The 26,346-nt window shown below is 50.7% G+C and overlaps 9 protein-coding genes across 9 annotated transcripts; 3 read left to right on the top strand and 6 right to left on the bottom strand.

The window, feature by feature from the left end:
* Positions 1-697: 697 nt before the first annotated feature.
* On the bottom strand, positions 698-2,611 carry A1O9_09043 (uncharacterized protein; the record flags this gene model as incomplete). Its single annotated transcript, XM_013401737.1, has 5 exons — positions 698-1,081; positions 1,131-1,836; positions 1,890-2,372; positions 2,419-2,496; positions 2,553-2,611. The coding sequence occupies 5 exons, from the start codon at positions 2,609-2,611 to the stop codon at positions 698-700; spliced, it is 1,710 nt and encodes a 569-aa protein (XP_013257191.1).
* A 1,906-nt stretch (positions 2,612-4,517) lies between these two features.
* On the top strand, positions 4,518-8,666 carry A1O9_09044 (phosphoribosylformylglycinamidine synthase; the record flags this gene model as incomplete). The annotated part of the gene is made up of 1 exon (XM_013401738.1): positions 4,518-8,666. The coding sequence occupies one exon, from the start codon at positions 4,518-4,520 to the stop codon at positions 8,664-8,666; it is 4,149 nt and encodes a 1,382-aa protein (XP_013257192.1).
* Positions 8,667-9,572: 906 nt separating this feature from the next.
* A1O9_09045 (fatty acid elongase 3) lies at positions 9,573-10,705 on the bottom strand (the record flags this gene model as incomplete). Its single annotated transcript, XM_013401739.1, has 2 exons — positions 9,573-10,244; positions 10,298-10,705. The coding sequence occupies 2 exons, from the start codon at positions 10,703-10,705 to the stop codon at positions 9,573-9,575; spliced, it is 1,080 nt and encodes a 359-aa protein (XP_013257193.1).
* A 1,073-nt stretch (positions 10,706-11,778) lies between these two features.
* Positions 11,779-12,477, top strand: A1O9_09046 (cytochrome c oxidase subunit 5a; the record flags this gene model as incomplete). Its single annotated transcript, XM_013401740.1, has 4 exons — positions 11,779-11,966; positions 12,066-12,111; positions 12,163-12,280; positions 12,338-12,477. The coding sequence occupies 4 exons, from the start codon at positions 11,779-11,781 to the stop codon at positions 12,475-12,477; spliced, it is 492 nt and encodes a 163-aa protein (XP_013257194.1).
* Positions 12,478-14,100: 1,623 nt separating this feature from the next.
* On the bottom strand, positions 14,101-17,193 carry A1O9_09047 (uncharacterized protein; the record flags this gene model as incomplete). The annotated part of the gene is made up of 1 exon (XM_013401741.1): positions 14,101-17,193. One exon carries the CDS (start codon positions 17,191-17,193, stop codon positions 14,101-14,103), a length of 3,093 nt encoding a protein of 1,030 aa, XP_013257195.1.
* A 779-nt stretch (positions 17,194-17,972) lies between these two features.
* Positions 17,973-19,141, top strand: A1O9_09048 (uncharacterized protein; the record flags this gene model as incomplete). The annotated part of the gene is made up of 2 exons (XM_013401742.1): positions 17,973-18,117; positions 18,171-19,141. 2 exons carry the CDS (start codon positions 17,973-17,975, stop codon positions 19,139-19,141), a joined length of 1,116 nt encoding a protein of 371 aa, XP_013257196.1.
* A 651-nt stretch (positions 19,142-19,792) lies between these two features.
* On the bottom strand, positions 19,793-21,456 carry A1O9_09049 (uncharacterized protein; the record flags this gene model as incomplete). The annotated part of the gene is made up of 3 exons (XM_013401743.1): positions 19,793-20,436; positions 20,492-21,028; positions 21,081-21,456. 3 exons carry the CDS (start codon positions 21,454-21,456, stop codon positions 19,793-19,795), a joined length of 1,557 nt encoding a protein of 518 aa, XP_013257197.1.
* Positions 21,457-22,986: 1,530 nt separating this feature from the next.
* Positions 22,987-24,304, bottom strand: A1O9_09050 (mannosyltransferase; the record flags this gene model as incomplete). The annotated part of the gene is made up of 3 exons (XM_013401744.1): positions 22,987-23,143; positions 23,195-24,077; positions 24,139-24,304. 3 exons carry the CDS (start codon positions 24,302-24,304, stop codon positions 22,987-22,989), a joined length of 1,206 nt encoding a protein of 401 aa, XP_013257198.1.
* A 434-nt stretch (positions 24,305-24,738) lies between these two features.
* Positions 24,739-26,175, bottom strand: A1O9_09051 (uncharacterized protein; the record flags this gene model as incomplete). The annotated part of the gene is made up of 1 exon (XM_013401745.1): positions 24,739-26,175. One exon carries the CDS (start codon positions 26,173-26,175, stop codon positions 24,739-24,741), a length of 1,437 nt encoding a protein of 478 aa, XP_013257199.1.
* Positions 26,176-26,346: the final 171 nt, after the last annotated feature.

A 26,346-nucleotide genomic window follows, 5' to 3' on the forward strand; every position in this document is an offset into this window, starting at 1 on the left:
GGTGACCAAACATTACTTAATTAATTCCTAGAAGCCAACGCTACTTAATCCAAGGTGGGCTAAGGGTACTCTTGGGTCTCCAGTATCTGCAGCAGGCTCGGTATCCGTACATACCCGTATCCGTCGAAGTCTTAGGCCTTTGCCTCCCAGACAGCCACCTAGTTGTGTAAAATGTGAATGTACTCGTATGTAATGACTGCAGAAGACAGATGAGAGCAAGCATCTGATTGGTAACCAGTCTATGTCAGACCGCCATTGCTCAATCATGGCAGGGTTCCCCCTCCCCCACGCCCATCGATTGACCTTTTGTATTCCATACAACAGTCTATTCCCCACCACTCTACCGCCCGTCAGTCATTTTGGGGTTATCTTTATAGCAAAGAATACATGTAGAAATCCAAATTTAATGCTTATTCCTTTATTGACCATTCTCAAATCTTGTCCTTCTGGAATTATGTCTCTGGGGGAGATCATTACATCAGCTTGGTGCTCTCGGAAATCCCTCCTGTCCAGATTGATATATGTCCGCTATACACCTTCGAACACCCCAGGATAATTGTTCACGATCCCGCGCGGTCGTGTCCCTTTTGTGCAGGACTCTTCGGTCCGGTTCATATCCACCTGATGCAGGCTCAGTGCCTCTAGTCTATACATCGTCATAAATGCTTGGTAGACAAGGAAGTCCCTCTGCACATTACTAGTCTTCATCCTGCCCGACCTTGCCATATTGGCCTCGTCCTTGTCCTCGACTATCTTGTCTTGTTCTGGACACCATTCGACCAATCCACCCGCCAATTCCTTCATTGTTGGGATCTCGACCTCGAGGTCTGCCGTCTGAATCCAATTGAATGTCGGGTGGGTCGATATCAAGCCCCGGGATCGCAGAGTCCGCTGAGAACATCCCCGGCCGAGGTGATCCCCCTCGGATGTCGATGGATGAGGGAGATCCAACACCCATCAATGATCCTCGCTCTGCCTGCGTTGCTGGAGTAGGCATGGCTGTGGTGGCGTCGCCAAACAGTGCGTTCATGTCTTCAAGCCGCACATTGGCCGTCTCTGGGTAGACGAAATACACTAAAACCTGTTAGACCGCAAACAGAAGCTCTCCTTCCACAAGACTTACCAAGCACGAAGCTCACAGCACAGAAGAAGGCATGTACAAGATATAACCTCCATTTAATCGCCCCCTGAAGAACTGGCGTAAGTTCTCCGACCAGGAAGTTGAATGCCCAGTTGCTTGCAGTACTCAAGCTGGCCCCTTTAGCTCGAATACTGAGCGGCAAAATCTCCGGCGGATAAAGCCAGGGGATCGGCCCCCAGCTTGCCCCAAAGGCTGCGTTGTAAATCATCACAAAGACAACCACCATCGTAGGCGTTGACTTGACGTCGATAAAGATAAAGTACGAGATGAGTGAAAGTGAGATGATCATCGCCACCGCACCAGAGAGCAGAATCGGCCGTCTGCCCCATCGATCCACCACATACCATGGCGGAATAGTTGATCCTAGATATGTGATTGCGTTGATACCAGTCATCAAGATCGCGTCACGACCGGCCCACCCAGCTGACTCGAAAACAAGAGGTGCGTAGTATGAGATGACGTTGATTCCATTCAGTTGGGCAAAGGCTTGGGCTGACATGGCAATGAAAACTCTCCGAGAGTATCGCTTGAACATATCGACGTAGGAGCGCTCGCCCTCCTGGCGCTGAATAAGAACGTTCATTTTGATTTCGCGATATTCCTGGCGGGCCTTGGGGTTGTGAATGTCGCCCTTTCCATACAGATTCGCGATAACGATGATTCCCTCTTCGTCATGGTCATTGTCAAGAAGCCATCTACAAACAAACGTAAGCCAAATTCCAAATCTGATTCGCCGAGAAGTGCATACCGAGGGGATTCACAAATGATCAAGCTTCCAAATCCAAGTAGGGCGCCCATGAAACATTGCATGAGAAGTGGGAGTCGCCACGAATAATCGCTCTGAATATAGCTGCAGAAGTAATCCACCCACACACTGGCTGCATATCCAGTAATATTGCCGGTGAACTCGATACAGGCGAGTTTTCCTCGATTATGGGGAGGACTGATCTCAGATTGATAGACAGGAACAATGGTGGAGAGGGCACCAACCCCGAATCCGGCAATTAGTCTCCCAATCATCATCATGGGCATACCATTCGCGAAGCTTTGGCACATGCCCCCGACAAAAAAAATCATGGAGCCGTAGAGGATTGTTCTCCGCCTACCGATGATGTCTCCAATACGGCCAACAGAGATTGAGGAAATCAGGGCACCAATCTCGAGGATAGCGACCATAGTACCAACTTCGGCTGGTCCAGGCTGATTGAAGTAGTCTCTGAAAAATGGCCCACTGCACGATGTCAGCGGAATTGGTCATCTGGCGAGGGAAAACATACGTAATAATGCCCGACATTACGCCTTGATCATAACCAAAGAGAAAGACCCCTAACGATACAAAGACGCTTGTAAAATACCTGAGGAGATGTGAGCCGATGAAGAATCAACATGCGATGGTTGGCTCCTCTCTTACAGCAATGGCTTGCCCACAAGGCCCTTGGCCCGGGCAGTCTGAGGGTCATTGGGAGCCATGATTAGAGCAAGTAATCTCTCCGATGTGGTTATACGCCTCGGTGGAGGGTCGGGTATGTAGATGGTCTCTTTCTCGATTCCCCCGGCGATATGGTCCTTTTCGACGTGGTCAGGATGGAAATCGACCTTCTTCCTCCGTCCTCCACCGTGACCGTGGCGGTGGCCTTTCAGGCTCTGCCCTTCTCGTGTCAAGGGGTCAAGCTCAATCCGAAGGGGGTCTTCGTCGTTGGCAAACTGTTCAGCAAGATCTCCGGTGTCACTCCAGAGCGAGAAATCGTCAGACTCGGCACTTGAGGAGCGAGACTGGCGCCTGTGGCTTTCGCCCTTTTCGGTTTCGACTGGAGGATGCACGGTGGACAGTTCGCCTGTAAAATCAGAGCGAGATCGAGAAGAGTGCGATCGGTGGTGGAGGAGAGATTGAGGATACTGGCGAGGTGGAGGAATGTTGGCGGCGCTGAAGGGGCAGTCGGTCGACTGACCCTACCTCAATGTAGTGGAAAATGGGGGAGAGGATGACCTGCTCAGATCTCGTGCCCAGGTGTGAGCATCGATTGAAGTGTGGGCAGAGAAAGTGAGTGGGTCGGCTGCGCAGGCAAAAGGTAGGCGCGTGGATTGGGGTGGATGAGTCGGACCTTAACGATTAGAAGGAGAGCGGAGTGGATGGGTCGGCCGGTTGATGTGCTACTTGTAAACTATGACATCGAGGAGACCTGTACGGAGTACTCGGTAGGAGAGTAGGCAGGGTTGGGTTGTTGGCACCAAGGTGCTGGTAGGTCCTGGACTCTGGTAGGTATTGCTCGGATACGTATCAGCAACCAGTCACGAGAAAAGCGGAGCATGGGCAGATGGGCAGATAGCGATCAGAGTGCCCATCAGCCAACAGTAAGGAGTGTTGAGAAATAGATCAAAGTGTCTAGTTTATGCGAGCTGAGATGGGATGGAGAGCAGAAGTTGGAGAAGATGGGAGAGGGTGTCAGGGAATTTGTATTATTGTAGGTGCCCAGGGATAATCAGGAGGATTCCAGGATCAAGAAAACAAGTATCTTAATACATGTGTCTTGCCGCTTTCCGGATCAATTAATTCGACTGAGGGGGAAAGCAATCATCATCATAAATAGGACAGTCTCGGGTGAAGGTAAGGACAACGATACCTGCGGGTACCTACCCAGGCACCCACCAGGTAAGAAGGGTCGGTGACTGACTCATGGCCGCTCAGGCACTGTAATGAGGAGTAAGAACAGTCGTCCAGATAGAATAACAGATCATAGGCAATAGCCCTAGGCCGAGAGGTGAGTCTTAGGGGCAACCTCCCCTAATGTTCCAGGGCTTCCCCCCCCGTTCCCAAGTCCCAAGGCCCAATTTAGGGGCAAAACCATGCCTAATTATGCTCTCCAACTACCCAGGCAATTCCTTTTGGAGGGCCAGAGGCCTATTGGATGGAGTGTCCAGGGTCTCCGCTTTCTGCCGATGTGGGCTCCACTTGGTCTGACGAATCAATTACATTGGATTCCACCCTGAATGCTCTCCATCCCACAACACACCCACAGAGACTCCCCGTCATTTGATGTGTTTTCTCGTTGGTCTCTTCATCTCCACTCCTCAGGCTTTTCTTTCACGACTGCGAGTGAATATTTTCACAGAACCACTACCGCCGAGTTCTGGTAGGCCAAATAATGAGACGACCAGATGACCCATGAAAACTGTTCTGAACCACCTCAACTCACACAAAGGGAACCTCCATGATATTTCGTGTGATCTGATCTTTACTGGCCTTCTAACTTGAATATCTTAGTCATATTTCTTCGAAACACACAAGCCTGTTCCAAATGCCAGTGGACATGCTCTTCTCTACCGCCACTACGACTCAGACCATACGCCGTATCTAACTCCACCAAAGTCATTAGCCATGGCTAATCCCGCCTCTCAGGTCAGGGTGGTTCCAGGATCTTCAGCCTTCTCCGAGTTCCGTCGCCAGGCCCTGGCCTCACAGGTTGGGGCACAAGACGTTCAAGGCCAATATGTCCATTATATTGAGCTCACCGGCCCTCTCGACCCGGAAAACAGTTCCTTGATTGAAAAGCTTCTAACCTATGGTCAAGCATTTGACCACGAGGAAAAGGAGCCCAGGCTTCACAATGTCTTCCATATCTTACCCAGACCTGGTACTATCTCGCCCTGGAGTACCAAGGCAACCAGCATCGCTCATGTTTGTGGATTGCGAAAGGTGGTTGGGAGGATTGAAAGAGGAATCAAGATCACCGTCCAGCTCGAGGAGGGATCTTCACTCAGTCCCTCTGCACTTGACTTCCTGCACGATCGAATGACAGAAACTATTTCGGACAGTGAACCCCAACTGGACCAATTATTTCTCCATCATGACGCCGGTACTTTGGGCACTTACGACCTGTATAGCGAGGGTAAGTCGCCTACCGAAATCATCCAAGGCCTCAATACCCAGCTTGGACTTGCTTTGGACGCTTCCGAGATACAATACTTGGCCGAAGCATATTCTCGTGATGGTCCAGTCCCGAGAAACCCGACAGATGTTGAGCTATTCATGTTTGCCCAAGTCAACTCAGAGCATTGCCGACATAAGATATTCAACGCGTCCTGGACAATTGATGGGCAATCCAAGACGAATTCTTTATTTGGAATGATCCGAAACACGCACAAACAGACACCAGAAGGAACCATCAGTGCGTACAGTGATAATGCAGCGGTTCTGAGTGGAAGTGAAGGCACACACTGGGCGCCCGACCTATATTCCGGCCAGTGGAAAGCCACTAAAGAGAAAGTTCATTTTCTTGCCAAGGTCGAGACACATAACCACCCTACAGCCGTTTCCCCCTTTCCAGGGGCTGCCACAGGGTCAGGGGGTGAAATAAGAGATGAAGGTGCAACAGGTCGAGGATCAAAGCCTCAAGCAGGACTAGCGGGCTTCTGCGTATCTGACTTGCTCATTCCTAACCATCTTCAAGCGTGGGAGATTGATTATGGCAAACCCAATCACATTGCCAGCAGCTATGACATTATGCTTGAAGCTCCTCTAGGCAGTGCTGCTTTTAATAACGAATTCGGCCGTCCTTGCCTGGTTGGCTATTTCAGAACCCTACTCACGGAAATGCAGACAGGGAAAGATTCAAGCGAATTTAGAGGCTACCACAAACCCATTATGATTGCTGGTGGTATTGGCGTTGTTCGACCACAGCATGCACTCAAAGACCCAGATCTTGTCAAGGAGGGTGCCTTTCTTATCGTCATGGGTGGCCCAGCCATGTTGATCGGGCTAGGTGGTGGTGCTGCTTCCAGTATCACCTCAGGAGAAGGTTCGGCTGATCTCGATTTCGCCAGTGTGCAACGAGGCAATCCAGAAATGCAACGCAGGGCGCAGGAAGTCATCGATGCCTGTGCGGCCCTCGGCCCCCAAAACCCAATCCTCTTCATCCATGATGTTGGGGCTGGTGGGCTTTCTAATGCACTGCCAGAACTAGCCAAGGACTCTAGTGTTGGTGCTGAATTTGAGCTTCGTGAGGTCCAGTGCGCAGATAAGAGCATGAGCCCTTTACAAATATGGTGCTGCGAAGCTCAAGAAAGATACGTTCTAGCAGTTGGCCAGGAGGGAATGAATAGATTCCAAGCTATCGCCAAGCGAGAACGATGCGAGATATCTGTGGTGGGCCGAGCCATCAATAAACAGACCATCAAACTGACAGACCGCAATAACCCTGCAACAGAAGGTCGACAAGATCCCATCGACCTTCCGATGGAAGTGCTCTTTGGCAAACCACCCAAGATGACCAGAGACGTGACCACACGTAAAGTCAACCTGCCTGGCTTTGATACAAGTTTGAGCTTGTATGTTCCACAGGCATCAACGGATGGTTTGCTTGAAGAAGCGATCACCCGAGTCCTACAGATGCCTGCAGTTGGCTCAAAGTCATTCTTGATTACAATTGGCGATCGAACTGTTGGCGGTATGGTGGCTCGAGACCAGATGGTCGGTCCCTGGCAAGTCCCCGTTGCAGATGTAGGTGTCACAGCGACATCACTCACCACAGGGATCAAGACTGGCACAGCAAAGGCAATGGGAGAGAAGCCCACTCTCGCCCTCATATCCCCCGCGTCATCGGCCCGGATGGCAGTTGCAGAATCACTCATGAATCTCACCTCGGCGGATCTTCCGGACCGTTTGTCCCAAGTGAAGTTGTCTGCAAACTGGATGTCTGCAACAAACCATCCAGGTGAAGGCGCGGCAATCTATGAAGCAGTTGAAACCCTTGGTATGGATCTGTGTCCAAAATTAGGGATTTCAATTCCTGTTGGTAAGGACTCCATGTCAATGAAAATGAAATGGCAAGACCCAGAAACCAAAGAAGCAAAGGAAGTCACGGCCCCGTTGTCTTTGGTCGTCACTGCATTTGCCCCAGTCCTAGATATTAAAAAGACATGGACTCCACAATTACGACGCTACAGTGAGGTAGGCGAATCAACATTGTTCTTCGTCGACCTTGGACTCGCTCATCGCGCCATGGGAGGTTCCATCCTTGCCCAAGCATTCAAACAAATTGGTGATGAATCGCCGGATATTCGTTCGGTGGGTCTGTTCAAGGACTTCTTCGACGCCACACAACAGCTGCATGAACAGGATCTTGTGCTAGCATATCACGATCGCAGCGATGGTGGCCTCTTCACGACTCTCGCTGAGATGGCATTTGCCGGGCGCTGTGGAATCGAGATCATGATCAATGAAATCTGTCCCACGCCGAAGCTGCCTGATGTCATTTCCTGCCTCTTCAACGAAGAACTTGGCGCCGTCTTCCAGGTCCGTAAATCAGATGAAAATCGTTTCAAAGCCTGCTTCGCCACTTGCGGGCCACCACCAGGTCTGATATACAAGATCGGTAGAGTCTCGACCAAAACCTCGCAACAGAACATGGCAATTTATCATGGTGGCAAACTCGTCCATCGTGCAACGCGAGGCCAACTGCAACAAAAATGGGCCAACACATCGTATTGGATGCAACGAGCCCGTGACAACCCGGACTGTGCTGACGAGGAGTACTCATCAATTCTCGAAGATGGTAACCCAGGTCTCTCCTACCATCTCACCTATAACCCCAAGGAAAACATCAACACATACAAAACATCTGTTCTCAACTACGTTCGGCCCACAGCACGACCACGAGTCGCCATTCTGAGAGATCAAGGGACCAACGGCCACGCCGAGATGGCATTCGCCTTCGAATGCGCCGGCTTCACCACCGTCGACGTGCACATGTCCGACATCCTAGATCCTAAGCCGCATCAGACTCACCTCGGGCTTGATCACGACCTTTCATCCTTCACAGGCCTGGCGCTCGCTGGCGGCTTTAGCTTCGGTGACTGTCTCGGTGCAGGCCAGGGCTGGGCGAAATCGATTCTTTTCCACCCGGTCACACGCCGCAAGTTCCAGGACTTCTTCAAACGCAACGACACTTTCACACTGGGAGTGTGTAACGGCTGCCAGGTCCTGAGCAAACTGAAAGAGCTGATCCCTGGTGCGGAGAAGTGGCCTTCTTTCGAAGGAAACGAGAGCGAACGCTACGAAGGACGAGTGTCCATGGTGAGTATTTCCGACCCGCCAGCTTCATCGGGTTTGCCTCCCTCGGTCTTCTTCCAGGGCATGAGCGGTACCGCTCTCCCGATCGCAGTTGCACACGGCGAAGGACGTGCCAGCTTCATCTCCGGCGATATCAACTCCTACGTAGGCACGCGGAAAGCGCACGACGCATCGCTCGCACACAAGTTCGCTGCCTCGCATCTTGCACCAATCCAGTACGTCGACAACAAGACACTTTCTCCCACCACGTCATACCCAGGGAACCCGAATGGCAGCCCCGAGGGCATCGCGGGCGTGCGCAGCGTCGATGGCCGTGTGCTGGCGCTCATGCCGCATCCGGAACGCACCGTACTAAGTGGTGTTGGCAGCTATCTTCCCGCCGGCAAGGCTGAAGAATGGGGCGAGTATGGCCCATGGGCCAGGCTTTTCCAGAGCGCAAGGAGATGGGTCGGTTAAACCAAGGCGATGATGACGGATGACGGGACCCTACCAGGCTTGTAGCGAACAGCTACCAGGGGCAACAGGAGAGAGAAGAGGTTTACCCGGGGGAATGAAGTAGATGGATGTGCTTTCACACAAGAATGTTTACTTGGGGTCTGAGTATTTCTGGCCGCGCTCGTTCGAGGCCGTAAGCACAGTATTCCAAGGTTATTACAAGCATGTTATTAGACGTTCTGAAAAGGGGCTGGAAGAAACCACCCGAAAGAAGCGATTTTAAATGGGCAAATCCGTGGTCATTCATTGCCATTGGATATTGGATGTATTTATTTAGTCTCGGAATCACTCTACATGCCTGCATGGTACGAACACTCAAGCTCACTCCAATGGAAGATTGGCAGTCTTTTTGGGATTTTTATTGTTGTGCTATCTATTGTTGTGCTCCACTCCTGCTCTCACTCCGCGTCCCGCTGCTTTCATTGATTCCCTCCTCTCCACATTAGGATCGTGCATTAATAGCAATATGCATCTAGTAAAAACAAGACAAGCGAACAGAGTAGGAACTCTTCAGCACCACCGACTTTTCAATAGACTTAACCCCCGAAGTCTATGATGCGCCTGGCCCGATATTATCCCCAGCAAATTCCATAATAGTTGATACACATGCTGAATCACCAATCAGCGGATACTTCATTCCTTTTGGTGCTGCCATCTGTAATGCCAGGCCTGTGCGTCTCTAAATCCCCGGCCACGGCCTTTCTAACATTTATGACCTGATGCGAAAGTGCCCTGAGTAGCTTGCCAAAGATAGTAGTCAGATTCGTAATGACGGCGTCGCTGCTCTGTAGGCTGAGGTGTGACGTCTGGAATGATGTCATCACCGTTTAAGGACTTGATCTCCAATCGCTGGTCGACATCGGCGCCCTAAGCCTTTCTCGACCTTGTAGTGCGGCCTTCTGATCGCGCAGTGGAAACGGCACCGTTGCTCTTTGAGTCGTCGAAGGTAGGAGGGAGTTTGTGTGGGTCTGGAAGGGGTAGGTCCTTCATGGCGATCAAGGCTTCTTTCCCGGTATTCCTCCTAGGACGTCCAGAGATAGTTTGTTTTCTGTATGTGGCGAAGTAGAATGAAATAAAGAGCAACAGGTAAGAACTCAAGATGCCCATGCCGGCGAACGCAGCAAATTCTTCACCAGCGCATGAACCAGCAGATGGCATATTTGGGAAATAAGTGCTTGCGAAATAGGTGTAGGAAGCAAAGTAGACAAAGCCGAGGTCAATGACGAATTGGATGATCTGGAGCATGGTGATATACTTCTTCCACCAGATGCGAATGCCACGAGCGGATTGGAAGTAGTACCTGGAGGTGTTAGCCAGAACGAGAATTGGGAGATACACTCCATACCAGTACATGACCACATGGACGGTCAAATTCAAAGTGATTGGGACCCAGGACACAGCTGTGTTTCCAATGAGCTGGGTGTAGCACAGGAGGGCAGTAGCGCCATGATGGTAAGTGTGAAGAAAGGTAAGAGGCTTCTTCTTGAGAACAAGGAACAGTGTATCAATCAACTCGAGGTACTTGGTCAGATAGTTGAGCTGTGAATAGCATGTTAGCCGTGAAGGATAACGGTCTCGGGGGTTCAACGTACGTAGTAGAGAACGACCAGCTGTCTAGTCCAGCCACCGCTGTGAGCGCAAACTGCATTGAAGACACCGTGTCTGACCAGAGTTGGGAGGAGTTGTTCAATGAACAGAGCCAACAAGACACCGCTGATGACAGTCAAGTAGAAGTTGTGAACCATGAAGGGACCATTCAGAACAAAAGCCTGACGATGCTTCATCAACTCCCTGCCACCAAATATTATAACATAGTATGAGACCAAAGCAATAGCGGTCTCTTGAAGTGTAGACATGGGAGTGAAGCCAGACACGAACTTGAAGTCGTCCGCAGGATAGCCCGCAGCGGCATCAAAGGCCTTGTTGAAGATTGGCCATAGTTCAATGCCGAAGGGACGGTCGATTGTAGGCAGAGGAATTGACTTCAGCAAGTCGGCCATGGTGAAGGGTGGAGGGGGAGGTCTGCCGGAGAACGATAGGGACTGAGACAGGAAAGACTAACAAAAGAGAATTAAGCAACTCGTATAGTACAAGAGAACCGAATAAGGCGAGGAAGAAGAGAAAGAGCAGGGAAAAAAAAAGGCGTTCGAGGAAGAACCGAGGCCGGTGGTGGAGGGTCGAGGGTCGAGGGCAGAGGAAGAGAAGATTATCTTCTTGTATTTCTGTTGTACTCCGTAAGGCCCAATGCAACCGAAGGCACAGGCAAAGGCAAGGGCAGGGTCCCTGGGTAGAGGCGGACGGACGTCAGGGGAGAATTGGGAAAAATGAAAATGGATGGGAATGTTTGGCTGGACGAGGGGGGCGCGCTACGCGTTGGACGCCAAGCATCGTGATTGCCGTTTCTTCCCATTGGCCACAGGCGCCTTTCTCAATTTCCGCGTTGCTCTTACCTTGCGAGAGCCGCACGTGTTGCGTATAGACACGACAAGCGCGCCGAAGTGTGCGCTTACCGAAGAACTGTTGGGGTGGAAGCCCTCCAATTGGGAAATATTCGAGCGCGCAACCTATTGGAGTGAAAATATTGTTATGATTGATGAGATACTCGCAACTATTCAGTGCCTACAGTACCAAGCACCAAGATCGGTCACCCATGCGCGTATGTAGTTATGACATAGCCAACATGGGACTCGGCGTTCAGGAACAGAGAATGACGCTGGTGTATTTCTGTCACTGCACGCATTACAAGATGGATGTTTTTCATTTCTGACAGAGCTTTGTTCACTGTCTGTGAGATTCCGCCTCCTGTCAGACTAAATAAATGCGCCCAATCTGCCAAATAATACAGCGCCAATACCAAGTCTGTTCCCCGAACAAGCTCTAGCTCTCCCGTAGGACACATCAGCCACTCACAAGCCTCCAGATTTGCTTAGGCTGTTAGCTCTCCAAATTCTCAGGTGACTTCAACTGCAACCGTGAACTACCTTCGATCTGCTCCTCGACTGCAAAATCACCACGTTCACACCTCTATCTCTCTCCTCTCCACTTCCCACGCCCGTACCTTGAAGCCTTTGAAATGGCTTCCCTCTCGGCCCTCCGTCTTGCTGCCCGCCCTGCCACCTCTTCCATCTTTAGACCCTGCGCTCGTTCTGTCAGGAGAGCTCCTTCTCTAGCTCAATCTGCCAATATCAGATCCCCCTTCAGCTCTACAGCCGCTCGGAAAAGCGGACACGAGGAAGAGACATTCGAGGAATTTTCTGCTAGGTATGGTCTTGGCTGAGCTAGAGATATACAAACTCCTGCCACATCTTGATTTCAAACTGTCCCACAAACTAGAGCTCCTCTGACATGGGAATAAATCAGATATGAAAAGGAATTCGATGCCGTTCAGGATGTGTTTGAGCTCCAGGTACAATGTGATCTTCACTCTGCACATCAGACCTTCTAACAACACCATCAGCGAAATCTGAACAACGCTTTCGCCTATGATCTCGTGCCTTCGCCCGGTGTTGTGACAGCCGCACTGAAAGCTGCAAGACGTGTCAACGACTACCCCACCGCCGTCAGAATATTTGAAGGTGTGACCAGGCAATACAATTGATCATCATATCCAGTCATCTGACGTATGAATTTAGGCATCAAGGCTAAAGTTGAAAACATCCAACAGTACGAGGAATACCTGGAGGAGCTGAAACCGCTGCGAGAGGAGCTGGGCGTCAATTTGAAGGAGGACCTCTACCCCGAAAACAGTGACAGCCCATATCACAGCCCATAAACGCCCAACAATTTTCAATCTGTTAATCGAATCAAGGGATGGCATTATCGGGATGCGTTGTGGGAATGAGGGAGCAGAACCTGTATCGCATACTTGCGCACACCTAAGTCAAAGAGCCTTAAAAAAGATGCTAAGGGGGCGATGAATTGCCACCTCACCATGTAACGTAGGGGACGCCATTGCATGCATACGACAACGAACTACCTACGCCGTAGTCAGAAAAAAAATGTACAGTTTCAAATCGTTCATAGCTCGCGATGAAGCTTCCAGTTTTCAGTGTCTGCGGATTGTCTGGAGCTTTCCTGCATGGTGTACTCATGACCACCAAACTGGCCTGTTTAGATCTCGATATCTTGACGCGGCCCTTTCTCGGGAAGCATTCAGTCTTGCCAGAAAACTTCACGCAGCAACCAAATGGGAAAGGGTGAACTTGTCAAAAGCAGGCTCGCATGAAGCAATGTTCAATCAGCACCACATCACCCTTAGCACTGACTTAGTTACTGGATCAGGCTGAGGCTGAAGCTGAAGCCATTGAGCCCCCGGGATGCTTAGGTTTAGATTCCGTTTCAGCACAGCCAAGTCCAAGGAAACAGAAAACACAGTCCTTTGTTCACCATTCCTACTTGCTAGATGATCTTGCTGGCGTGCGGTGCCCAATGTCCATCAGCGTCACTGTTGACTGTTGACTGCCAAGGTATCCTGTCTCGCCACCTACATTCTTGAGACGCCGGCCTGGCATTGACATTGTAAATCCTTACGTGATCGCCGTGCTTACAATCGGAGCAGCGCCAAGCACCACAAACTATGGTAGCTGCCGGATCGCCTCGTGTTGTGTGATTCGACTTCCCTAACTGTGAATATCAAACACCACGACCGGGCAATCCTCGCACCCTCGTTATACTCGCTTGTACTCCGTACTGTGCTCCGCAACTCTGTATGAGCACAAATACGGAGGACAGAACGAGGCTTTAACTCTAGCGTCGCAACTTCGCTGCACACCTACGCCACCTTCAAGAGCTGGTACCTCGAATATCACCTTACCTAGGAAATCAATCTACCTTTCTCTGATCGAATATCGCAGCACTATGCCCCCCCGGGATGATACAAAGAGGTCCTCACTTCCACGCACGTCAAGGTACTGACGCTCCCAGTCAGCCGTGCACTTGTATACTGGTGCTGGTTCACAATACTACAACCACTAAAAGACCCAGTCTTCACGCTCATACACGTCTGGCCCACTGCTTTTACGTATTTGATTGTAAGGGCTGAACGATCTTGTTCAAAGAAGAGTAATGACTTCCAGTCCTATGCCCAAGCCAAGTTCATGGTAGGACGAAAGCGTACATCAGAGAAGTCAAGAAGTTGAAGTTATGATGCCCGTACGCCGGTGCCAACCTTTTCATGATTGCAGTCGTAAGCTTCGTGACATGAGTAGTTGCGGGCTCCCAGGTCTCATATCATCTTCATGATTTTTGACAATCGCTCGCGAGTAAAAGCCGAATCATGAGGAAAGTCCTGTGCTACCGTTGCTTTCTTTCCGATCCAACCTTTCATGTCGTGTCGTGTCAAGTGTGGATCTGTCGCCTTTGGATATACGAAATTCAAGCGAGACTGTTGTTCAGCCTAAAGTCCAGCCATCACAAGGTCTCGAATTGCCCATCTCCAGCCTTGTGTACCGTCGGCATTCTCGTCATCCTCGGCATCGGTGCCTGTTCTGAGCCATTTCTCAACTTTTCGACGCCACCTCTCTTCCTCACTCCGCTGTCTTCGAACAAACTCCGGTCCTACGTCAAACTCTTCGGCCACTCCCCAATCCTCTCCACTACTGTGTCCACCATCTGCGTCTCCGAGTGATTCACGAGACTGACTGGCACTCACGAGGTTTTGTAGCGTGCCGCTTCGGCTTCGTGTCTCGTCCTCCTCCCTCAAGTCCTCAAGACCTGCAAAGACGTCTTCTTCATCTTCCACTTGAACATTCTCGCCTCGAATACCTGTAGTGCTTCCCGTTCCATCCTCTGCGATCTTCAACCAGCGCATCTGTGAGGGATCGAAGACCATACCACCAACAACTTGAACTCCGGTGATAGAGCCAACATTCGATATCAAAGCCATGTTAGCTTTAGTTCCAGGACTTCCCTGACCTTGACCGGAAGGACTACCACCTCTTGGATGAAAGTCTGGCACGTCGAAAGGAGCTAGAGCGTTTTCATTTCCCTCCCACCGAAATAGCAATGGGTTATACTGCATTCCATTTACAGTCTTTGCGCTGTTTAGGTCACTACCCATGCCTTTGATGAGTTGAGGTTTCTGCTGAGATTTGTCGCTCTTCTTCTTTCGCAAGCTGCCTTGCTGATTAAGTCGTGTAGCAGCAAAAGGTTTCCAATTCGTAGAAATTGGCTGCAGTGGTTCACCCCGAATGTTCTGGAAGCTCGTTGAAATCTGACGCTGTTCTCGAGCGTTCCGAGATGCAGCAGTGTCGCGCGCAAATCGGGGAACGTTGGTTGTGTTGAGTGCTGTTGTAGGGAAGTCGTTTCGATGGGGAGTCAAAGGGGTCCCAGGAACGGGAGTGTCGCTACCACGACGGGTGCTGGCTAGAGATGATGTAGAAGGATTTAGGTGAGATAGTCCGAGCTTACTCCTCAAGCTACGAGGCGCGCCGCGGCCTACTGGTTGTTTGGTGAATTTAGACTCGATACTGGCAGATGTTGGGAGATCATCGAAGATCTCGAGTTCGGATCCGTCACCATAGTTGCGCCGCTTTGTGGGCTTCGTGATGGTTTTCTTTGCTTGAGCAGCTAATTCAATAGGGGTGAGGTTACTGCGACCACGGGGAGTTTCTGGTCTGCCAAGTCCCGCAAGACGAGACAAAGATCGCTGTGCAGCAGACATGCTATCCCCTGATCCATCAGATCCTTGACCGCGATGGTGGCGTGAAGTTGTGTTCCTGAGATTGATGTTGTGAGACTGGGCAACTGATGCTCCGGCCGGTATGAATGGAACGCTCGCCTTTTTGGGATCTCCAGAGCGAGTATCAAGACGGTCAGTGGGTGTCTTAGGCCGCGATGAAAGGTTGAGGCGACTCCCAAGGTCCTGTCTTGAGGGGGGTCTCACATATGGAGAGGCTTTGGTAGGTGAGTTGACGCCGCGCATCGCAGGCATTGATCGCTTTGCACGTAGCAGCTGTGCATTTGTAGTAGTTGGCTGCTCATACCGAAGATCGGGGCGAGATTCAGCACCTCGGAGAAGCCGGCTGCTTGGTGTAGAGGGTGTCGAGGGTGTAGAGGGTGTTGCTGGCGCAGGGATAGATGTAGCTGTAGCAGTGACTTTGGCTGTAGCACCGACTTGTCCTGAGTGACTTGCAATTCGCGAGCTTGGTCGTTGATAGGTGGAAATTGCGGCGCCTGTTTCCGAGACAGGTTCGAGATGGGAGCGAGGGCGCTCAAGTCGGTCGTGTGTTGGTTGGAATCGAGGCAATCGGGATATAGTGCCTCCTGTCTTTGTACTGGTAAAGTTGAGTGTTGTGGCGGTTCTCCTGGATGGACTTGCAGTCCGCGTGCTTTTGTGCTTCACGTTGCGATTTAAGGTTAATTTGGCTGAGTCAAAGACCTCCCCATCACCAATTTCTAGACCAGAAAAGAAGTCGTCCTTTCCAGACGTCCTTTTGAGGCCGGCTTTTCCCTCAGGTACGTTGTTGTTATCTGTTGTCTGTTCTAGCTGGCGTTGTTTAAGTTTGGCTTCAAAGCTAATGGGGCCGTCTGGAAGGACAAGGCCATCTAAGCCCTCATCTTCACTCTCGGCAGTAAAGGCACTTGAGACGCTAGGGCTCAGAGCGGAAGCGGATGAGCTACGAGCTGATCGGCCACCTCTTCTGCCACCATTTCTTGTGCCCAAGCTGCCTTCCGCCCACTCGATGTCGTAATCTTCACCTTGCTGCGGGGTTTGTGGTTGAGGCTTCCTGGTCGATAATCTCAAGTGGCCATCAGATGGGATTTCTAGGTCTTCTTCAATGCTTTCCATCTGCGGCTTCAGGGGTGTGGGAGGCTGCTCAAATAGTAATGGTTTTTGTGGTGATCGGTGTTTAGCCACCCTTATCGTTGGAACGTCAGCAAAATCGGCGTCCTCTTCGGTGTCGCGAAAGGCATCGAGTGTAATTGGCGTGGGGGCTATCCTTGACTTCGGTGATCGGATAGTCTTGTCAAAAAAATCTTTGCTCGTTTCAGGAGTTTTGGGAGATGTACGGAAAGCTGCACTGATTTGACGCAGATTCTCCGAAAGATCGCGATCATCGTGCTTTGCGAGTTTCAGAGGAACATCGCTGCCAGGAAGGTCCAAGTCTTCGGACCAATCATCAGCAATCGCCTTCTTGATCTCTTTGCCCTTCAGCCGTCGAATCGTGCCACCTTCTAGGGCAGATCGAGGCACGTTGCTGGGTAAAGGTATGCCCTTGCTCTTTGCCAGTGCTATCGTATCCTTTATTGAAGCTTGTTCATCGACTAGCACGTCCCAGTTCTCATCTCCATTATTAGACTCAGATCGCACGGACATGCGCGAAGAAGCGGAATCTCTGTGGTTGGTTTGGGGGTGTGAAATGATTGAAGTAGCGGTTGAAGCAGTGCGGAAATGAACATCATCGAAGTTTTCAAAATCATCATCGTCCCAATTCTCGACTTCCGGGCTCCCAATGGGCGTTCGGGCTTTGAGCGTAAGAGGCTCCATGGTTCCTGAAAAAGGGTGGGAGAGTGATTAATGAAGGAGTATGGTACTTTGAATGTTGCACAGATTAACGAGTCAGCATTGATAAGTGTAAGGCATTAGGAGACGAGTCGGTTGAAATCGTAAAATGGCGTAAGGTCGTGAAAATGTCGTCTGCAAGGTGGCTGATCTTGGTTGTTGTGTTTTGGCGGTCCCGTCCCCTCTTGGGGAAGTACCACCGTTCGGAGGTATTCGATCGATATCGAACGGTGGGATGAGGGAGAGTAGGATAGGACGATGGAGAGAATCAACTGTAAATTTTCGTCGTTTCGCAGGTCGGACTGGCGGTCTCGTAGGAGGTTGGTGGTCGGAGGTCAGAGTACCTTCTGGAGTGGAGTTCAAGTTTGGTGCGGATACAGCAGGATGGCAGGTGCGACGGAGTTTGGGTGAGAAGAGAAGCTTACGCACTTGCCAGCCACTGGCATAAAATCACGCCAAAACGAGGCTACGGGGTGTGATTGGCTCGCCGCGACGCGTGCCGAAGGATTTCCTTGGCGCTGCAAGCGCTGGTGCCTTCCCAGCTTTGCTGGCCAACGCCGGGTGCGGGCTGTACAGGTGCTTGGGCCATCACTTGGTACTACAAGAACCCGGACAGCGGCTTTTCCACTTAGTACTATTTACTACTACGAATATGACACCCACTAGTCAACCTGCATGCGTGCTTTTTCAGCCTCGCGTTGGTGGTTGCCGTTGATGCTAGATTTGACGCGCAAGGCAATGTCACAATCGCGGCTAAGTCTCTCATGGCTACCAGTTGGGTGATCCGTCTGTCCAAAGACGACTCGGACAAGACGCCAATCCTGGTGAAAGTCTCACGAAAGGAAAACGGGCATGATCTTGATCTTGACCTGCTTGCCACAGATGGCGATGCCGCATTCATTGGTAAAGGTGAGGGTTACGAGGCCGAGGCGGCCTATGCTCAATCGCTTATTTAACTGCAGTGCGGCAACGGAGCCTCAAGAAGTTGCAGGCAAAGAATTATGAAGGTTCCGATGATGAGTGGAGCGTCATCCTTTCACATACTCTGATCTCCAGACAATCCTCCATTGGTGCTACACAGAAGAAGAACCTTGATGTAGCCTGCTCCATTGCTGGCAAGAAGAACAACCACACACTATCGATTGCATTCCGTAACAATATTGAGGGAATCATCCAGCGGCTTGGAGTTATTGACCTACCTGAGACTCAAGACACTGATGATGTAGACCTCTTTGGGTGGACACTGCAAGCCATCGAGCGGCGGGACCAGCTGGAGGAAGAAGTTGCATCCCAGAAGGAGAAGGTTAAAGCCGAACAAGAAACAGAAGCACGTCTACAAAAACAGTTGTCTGAACTAGTCGAAGCCAAGGTTGAACATGAACAAAAGCTACTCTCTAAGTTCAGCACCCTGCTCAATGAGAAGAAGCTGAAAATACGGAACATGCAGAGAGTCCTACAAACTGCCCAAGTTGACCAGAAGAAACTGAAGGAGCTCGAGTCTGTGATTGAGACAGATGACAAACCTCGCACACGCCGTAGTGCCAAGCGTCGAGCTGAAAATGTCCCTGAACAAGAAGATAGTGAAAGCGATGACTTCGAAACCATGGATGTCGACAATGCCTCTCGGAAAGACGGTCCCCCTGATTCACCGGTCTCTCGCGGATCAGAAACCTCATCTACGGATATTGGTACGGAGGAAGAGGGTAACCTTGATGTCCCTCCTTCACCAGATCCTTCAAAGACGCGTTCCATGGATAAGGACGGCAAGAAAGACGCGTCCAGTCCATTACCACCTCCTCGAGAACTACCCTTCCAGAAGAAGAATCCTCCAGTCGACAGAGCGGCAGCAGAGAAGGAACGTGTCTCCAAGTCCGCTGAACATGCCACACTTCCGGATGACGAGGAGACTGCCAGTGAAGATGATGAGTTATGATAGCAACGATTAGGTACAAGCCAAATACAATCAAATAAACAGACTCCAAGCGGGCTCAATTCGTATCTTGTTCCGTCATGACAACCGATGGCCAGTAACTCATCTCCAAAGTCCAGACCATGGATCAGTCAAAACTCACTTCCATTCGACACTTGATTGCCTTTTCATTTGCCCACCACTCCGGCCGAATGGAAGGCCCTTGCTCAAATCTGCGAACACTTAGTCTGACTGCCCTTAAATGTCTCGTGAGATCCTGGTTTTCAGCTAAAATTGAGATCGAGTTCCGGGTTCATTTTTCATTGAGTATGTCCTACGTATTTGAATGGAATCACATGCGACTTTAAGTCTAGGCATAGAGACCACATCCCATATTCTACCGCCATCATGACCTAGATAAGTTAATCTTTGATAAATGTTCCGGAGTCACCATTTTTAGACACTGTATACCTTGATAAGTGCTGGTACAATGTTTGATTCTCACTAGCATAACAGATTTCGTCCTTCTAGATGGCTCTCATTCTACATCTCAAGATAATTTCACTGCCTCCTTTCCCCATCGACGGCTCAACACCTCACAGTCAAGGAAAGCAGACATTCCTGCGACATCGGCAGATGTATCTCATTTCTCCGCGCTCCTTCCAGGCATTCCACTCAAATTACATATCGGAACTGCTTATCATCGCCCCACTCAGTTGGCTTCTCGAGGTGAACAGTCTCTCTATTGCTTCCGTACTTCTTATCTCTCTTGATATTGTCGCGATGCAAAATCACCATCTGGATGCACGCTGCAGCCACGACGAGCAGACAAGCGCCGCACGAGATCCACATTCCCTTGCGGTAATATGGCTTGTCGGACTTGGGGAAGATTCTGGTGCCCAGGATCGGTCCGCATTGTCCACCGGTGGCGAGTAATGCTAGACCTGCCGCGCGCTTGCTGTCTGTGGCATGCGTATTGCCGACCCATGTAAGGCATTGAGACACAGAAACGAAGATCAGCGACGCGAGGAAAAGACCAAAATACCTCGGTGCAACACCTGAGGTGGTAGCCAGGATGATGTAGCCCACAGCGGCTATCAAAGCGGCTCCGGCTAAGAACGGGCCGCGCATTCTGAAGCGGTCAGACAGAAACGCAACAGTAACGATCGCAATGAAGCAAAGGACGTATGGCGGGGCTGAGAGCCCGTTGGATTGAATCGTGGTGAAGGCACCCATCTCAGATATGATGGTCGGTACGAACAATGGGAGTGATGCGAAACAAACATTGCAGCCAAAGTACATGATAGGCGGCAAATATGCTGGAGAGGGGGATCAGTAAAGCCGACAACTGGCAATGCTGGTTCAAATACTCACATCGGTAGTCTTTGAGCCCGCCAATGACTTGCTTCCATTGGATCCCTTTGTTCCCTGTCCTGTCACCAGGTTGGCGCAGAGACAAATCGACTGCGATCTCACGTTCTCGCTCGCTCAAAAAACGGGCACTCTGTGGATCGTCTGGAAGAAAGAACCATGCCACCATGGCAAGGATACATGTGGGGATTCCCTCCACGATGAACAGTATCTTCCATGGACCGATACTTCCTCGAGCTTGAGAGATACCATATGCTAGGGCACCGCCATAAGCATTCGCTGCGGCCGAGCCAGACAAGAATATGCCTGTTCGCAAGCCGAGCTTTTCTCGAGGGTAGAAGAAGGATAAGTACAGAGGTACGCCAGGTCCATAAGCAGCTTCGAAAATGGCGAGAAAGACTCGACACACCATGATGCCGGCCCAACTGTGGCAGGCCGCTTGAATGCTCGAGGCGAATCCCCAGAGGAAAACAACGACGGCTACCCACCGATGGGGCTTGAAAGCTTTCCAACCAATCTGGGTCCATTGGGATAGAATGTCTGCGGGTACAAGGGTTATCAACTCCGCCCATACAGTGTCTGGAATACATACAGGCAATGTAAAAAGTGGTGCCCAGCCAATCGTAGCGGGTTCCAGAAAGATCAATATCGTTCTCCATGCCTGAAATTCTGGCATTTCCCAGATTGGATCTATCCAGCACCGAAAGGCTGTAGAGGACAAAGATGAGGGGCAAGAGATGCCAGTCAAGTTTGCGAATGACAGCATCCTCTTCAGCCTCGGTATATGTTGGGGCAAGTCTGGGATCGTAGCCATGATTGAGATCATTGTGGGACTTTTCGACGTTCTCTGTGGTCAGCACGGTGGGTTTATCATCGGTAGAGGCACCATTTCGAGAGCTGGAAGAAGAATCAATAGCATCAGGAGACGAGCCCTCTATGGGCTTCTCAGGATTGGATTTCGACTCCATAGTGTTGAAATGCAGCCAGGACTGGAAGAGAATCTCACAGCTTGAACCTGGATACAACTGACACGGCACGAACGTGAGGGAGGGTCGAAGGGAGGGGGGAGTGACCGCTTTATGCGAGAGTACTTCATCCATGGGACCGCGCGACCGCCTCGTGGGACATTAGACCGAGATTTGCGTTAGTCGAGTACTTCACACCCACTGTAACCCATGGATTCCATCAGCGCATCAGCCCTTCCAAGAGCTTCCCCGCAGGTCATGAGAACAGTTGGATGGATAAGGGGACCCTGGAAGTCCTCAACCCCACGAGATAGTGTAGGAATACGGTAATCCCCTTCGCCGTAGTTCATAGTGTTTGTTCTCGAAGACGAAGGTCGGACCGGCAATTGAGCGGTGATCGTGGTTAAGCGACGTCAAAAACCGCAAATGGTTGGAGAAGCTGAGGCCAGAAAAGCCAGGGGAAGGTGTGAATGATTCAGTCAGTAGACCGATGTAAAGGCTATGATGTCGATACTTGGTCTTTGAGAATCCGCGTTGCCTCGAGATTGGTGGGAACAACGCTCTGGATGGATTTCAAACATGGGTCTAGGATGAAAATCATTGGAGAAGTGGATCGTCCCCACGAAGGGATGGGCTCTTTGTTGGGGGGGGGGGAGGTCGGGGGCCAAAGGCTTGCATGGTGGCTGCCCCCAAGCTTATACGCCACGGTGCTTATAAGGACTTGGCCTTGAAATTGGCACCTTACTCGGACTCGTAGCTGGACGACTGCGAGAAGTGGTGAGTCGTGACCAGGATTTGTGCAACAGCCAGAACGTGACATGTCTGTCATTTATTCAGGCGCCAAGGAGACAGTTACTCGTATATATGCTAAAATGACAGTGACTGCTCATTTATGGCTAGAAGCTAAAGGTTTAGGATCGACTCAAATTTAGTCATGTGACTTTTGAAGATAGCTGCTGTATATCAAAGTAATCTACCAGTAAACTTTACTCTAAGATAGCTTAGCGCTGCGCCAAGCCTCCATAGGCGACTAGTGTCATCACGTCCGTTAACTGTCCTTTGTCAGCCATTCACTACTATTGACGGTCGTTTACTAAAGTGGCTGACAAACTCGAATCCTAGGATTCGTGACTCGTGGCGATGAGGCATCGGCCTACGAGGGGTGACTTGGAGCTTGACCTTCGCTTCTACCACGAGGTGTATGAAGGTTGAGGAGTCACAAGAATTTGGATAGACGGAGAAAGACGCAGAAAATCCCGAACGCCTTCCAGTTTCTCCAATTTCCATCCCCCGAGTGTGTTCAGGGTGTCCGATCTCGGTAGATAATAGCCATATGCGCGTACAGGTGCGGAGTTTCCCAAGGAGAATCTAGGAAATCACTTTGGCCATCCAGCTCTTTGTGCAAGATGCACATCTCTACGCTCACATAGATGTACAAGACCCTCCCGAAGGTGCCTGCATGGGTAACTTGATCTCATCAATGACCTGTCACCATGTTTGAGGCAGTCAAATTGTTCAAGAACTTGACTTTCCTCAACCAGTTCCCACGTACTTGAACCAAAGAGGCCGACAGTCTTCTCGTTGCAGCCACGGCTCTCCGCCATAAAATTGCCCGGGATCACACCCTTTGCACTTTGGGGAATTCGGGCAGTTATAGAACGGAATATGGTTGTATCCGATGTCTTTAAACCTATTGTTGGTCAATACCACACACCGCGTAAGCCGCTGGGACGAATCTTACCAGTGGATCTTGCTCGCATCTTCAAATAGACCCAGAGCAATGCTGTGAACAGGAGCATCACCCCAGCGTTCATAGAAGAATCCACCCGTTCGATCAAGATGCGTGAAATAGTCCTCGTATGCTTGACCACGCCAGAAGGACAGGTCGGCTATCTCGAAGTTTGACCAGAAATGGCACGTACTATAACCATGCGCCTTGATATTGTTATCTGGTCGTCGCTGGTTATCCACCAACCAGGCCATGGCATTATTCTTGTGGAGGTATTCTGGGTGAGCGGCCAAGAATTTAATCGTCTCTGGCCATAGGGAAGGGATCGATTCAGGTGAATCGAATAAATTGATGTTAAACCCGTAGGTTTTGTTCTGGTCCTGCATGTACCGGAAAACGTCGTAGTCCACGTCACAGAAGAACTTGACTTTTGGTTCCACCCGCCAGTAGTATTTCATATGCTGGAGAGCCGGATGGCGGTAGAACATGCCACTATTCCATCGGCACATCTTGTGATAGCTAACCTTGCCTGCGTATTGAACATTGTTTTCTTTCAGGATCCTGGCGGATTCATCATATAGTTCCTGACTAACCCACGACGGCATGTCCCAGTGCTCTGAGGGGATGAGATGGTATTCACATTTTGCTTTGGTGACTTCTTGTGTTGCCTTCTTAAAAGCATCGGTAAAAGGCACATCGTTAAAAAATGTCCACGGGTAGTTAAATTTGTGGTTCCACGTAGCTTCTAGTTGCTTCATGGTGGGGAGGAGGTCGTCAAGTTCTTCGTTACGGACGAGGGAGAGGAGGGTGGCATTGATACGGGCGGAATTAACGGTGTCGGGTTTATAGTCGTGGTCTGTGTGTCGCCATAGCAGACCTTCAGGTTCGCCGATAGCTGTAGTATCGGAGACTGGGTTAGCAGCCGCACCATTCGAACAGTCCGAGATCCAACGTACGATCTAAGAGCGGGTCTCGCTCCATGGAATCAATCTTTTCTCCATTGCCAACAACGACATGGGGCGGCAATATGGTGGATGTTGGTCGCAAGTACTGGAAAATGAGGAAGAAGGCGAGGACCACGCATCCTACTCCGAGAAATCTCACCGGTCGTGCAACAGCCATTTCGAGTCGAAAGTCTCATCCATGAGCCGAGTAGATAAATAGCATTGCTCGATAAGATATTCGAGGGCTCAAGAGCAACGCCGGTTTGACAAGGTGGTCTTGGTGGGACTTGGATGGTACTCTCTCATTGGGATTTTGGGTCGTATGAAATTACGATGCGCGGCTTGTTGAGTTCTTGACTTTGAGCAGCCAGGAAGCATGACTAAGCCGCCTAAGCCAATAATGTCACGTGATGGTGCGCCACACTCTCTGCATCAGTTACACTTCCTTCCAGGTCTTGATCCAACGACCATTCACAACATACCAGGCCATCTTCGAGTTTAACAATCTGCATTTTATGTCTGCGGACCCGCGGCTATAACGAGGGCGAATATCTGCGTAGAAGTTCTCAAAAACCTTCTCACTGAAATTTCTCTCCTGGACTCAAGCGTATTCTACACAGTTTCTCCAGCATACATTTTCAGCAATGGCGTTGCCTGTGCCTTGATCGCCTCGAACGGTGCCTTCTTAGATCTCTCGAAGATTCTCCTCGTCGACTCTAGCAACTCGCCACGTACCCTGGGCCAATCTACCCCCGCCAGCTTACCATTTTGCTTGACGATCTCTCCATCAACGAACACGGTGTCGATGTCGGATCCATTTGCGTATAACACCAGCGCCATGACGGCGTCTCCAAGTGGGGACAAGCGGGTCGAGTTGCACTTCGTAATGAGCAGGTCCGCCCGTTTGCCCGGACTGACACTGCCGATTACATCTGCCAAACCAACGGCTTTAGCACCACCCATGGTCGCGAGCTCCAGGACCTCCTCGCACCGGTGCGATATGACAAAGGGAGCGCCCTTCTGAGCGTGATGCTTCATGTGCCGCTCAGACTGGAGCATCAACCTCATTTGCTGGAACATATCCGCAGGTGCACTTGAGACCACATCGACACCAAGACTAGCATGGCAGCCCACGCTATGAGCTTTGAATGCGACCGGGTGCCCCATAGCCATCTGCAGCTCTGAGTCAGGTGTGCTTGAAACGCCCACCCCGTGTTTGGCAATTGCTTCCAATTCGTCGTCCTGGAATGTACTGCCGTGGCTAAACAGCAAATCGGGGCCCAGCACATTCCGCTCATTGAGCTGCCGGACAAACCGTAGCCCCCTATCCCAGCGACCTAGAGCGACGTGGGCTGTCACGACTGCAGCACCAAGCGTCCGACCATGTGCGATCTCCTTGAGCGCTTCGTCAGTCGTGCAGCTCTCGACCTCAGCCGGTGCGAAGCCAAAGCGGAGAACGTCGGTCTTTTCGTTAGACTTGAAATGTGTCTCTCGGACCCTCTTTGCATCTTCAAATCGCCAATCCGGTGTTTTTTCCTCCCGCTCCGCATCCATCGCTGACTCCGGCCATGCAGGATTCTTGTACAGGCCATAGCAGAAGGTAGCTCGGATTTTTGCGTCCCTCAATCCCTGAACGGCGGCATCAGCGTGAGCGGGAGAATTCATTATGTGCGAGTGGTCGATGAGGAAAGTAATGCCATTGTCAATGCTCTCCAATGCCCCACAGTAATTCCCCAGATATGCATCCTTAGCTTCGTAACAGGATCCATATACACATCGAATATGCATAAAATAATCACTGAGCACATGATCGGCGCAGACCGTGCGTAACTGTGTCTGCCACGTATGACGATGGGTGTCGACGAAACCTGGAGAGATGATGGCGTCCGTGGCGTCGATGGCAATATGGTCTGTCGAGGAGGTCAAGTTGGGTGCCACTGCCATGATAATCCCATCTTCGATAAGCACATCACAGTTGGGGACGACGCCAATGGACTTGTCGACGGACACGACGGTCCCATTCTTGATGTGGTATTTTCCAGGAGCCATCGTGGTTGCCGGTGGTTTCTGCGAGAGAGAAAGTGGTTAGAAATCGGGTGAGACGATGGCCCTCCGACCTTCTGTCATCTTTCTTGATATATGGCCCACAGCTTCAAACCCGCCTCTTCCTGGTCAATCGAAACCCCGCCTTTGCTGTGGTGCGCCTGATTTACCTAGACC

This window comes from Exophiala aquamarina (assembly GCF_000709125.1).
Source record: "Exophiala aquamarina CBS 119918 chromosome Unknown aczIA-supercont1.9, whole genome shotgun sequence".
Classification (NCBI taxonomy): domain Eukaryota; kingdom Fungi; phylum Ascomycota; class Eurotiomycetes; order Chaetothyriales; family Herpotrichiellaceae; genus Exophiala; species Exophiala aquamarina.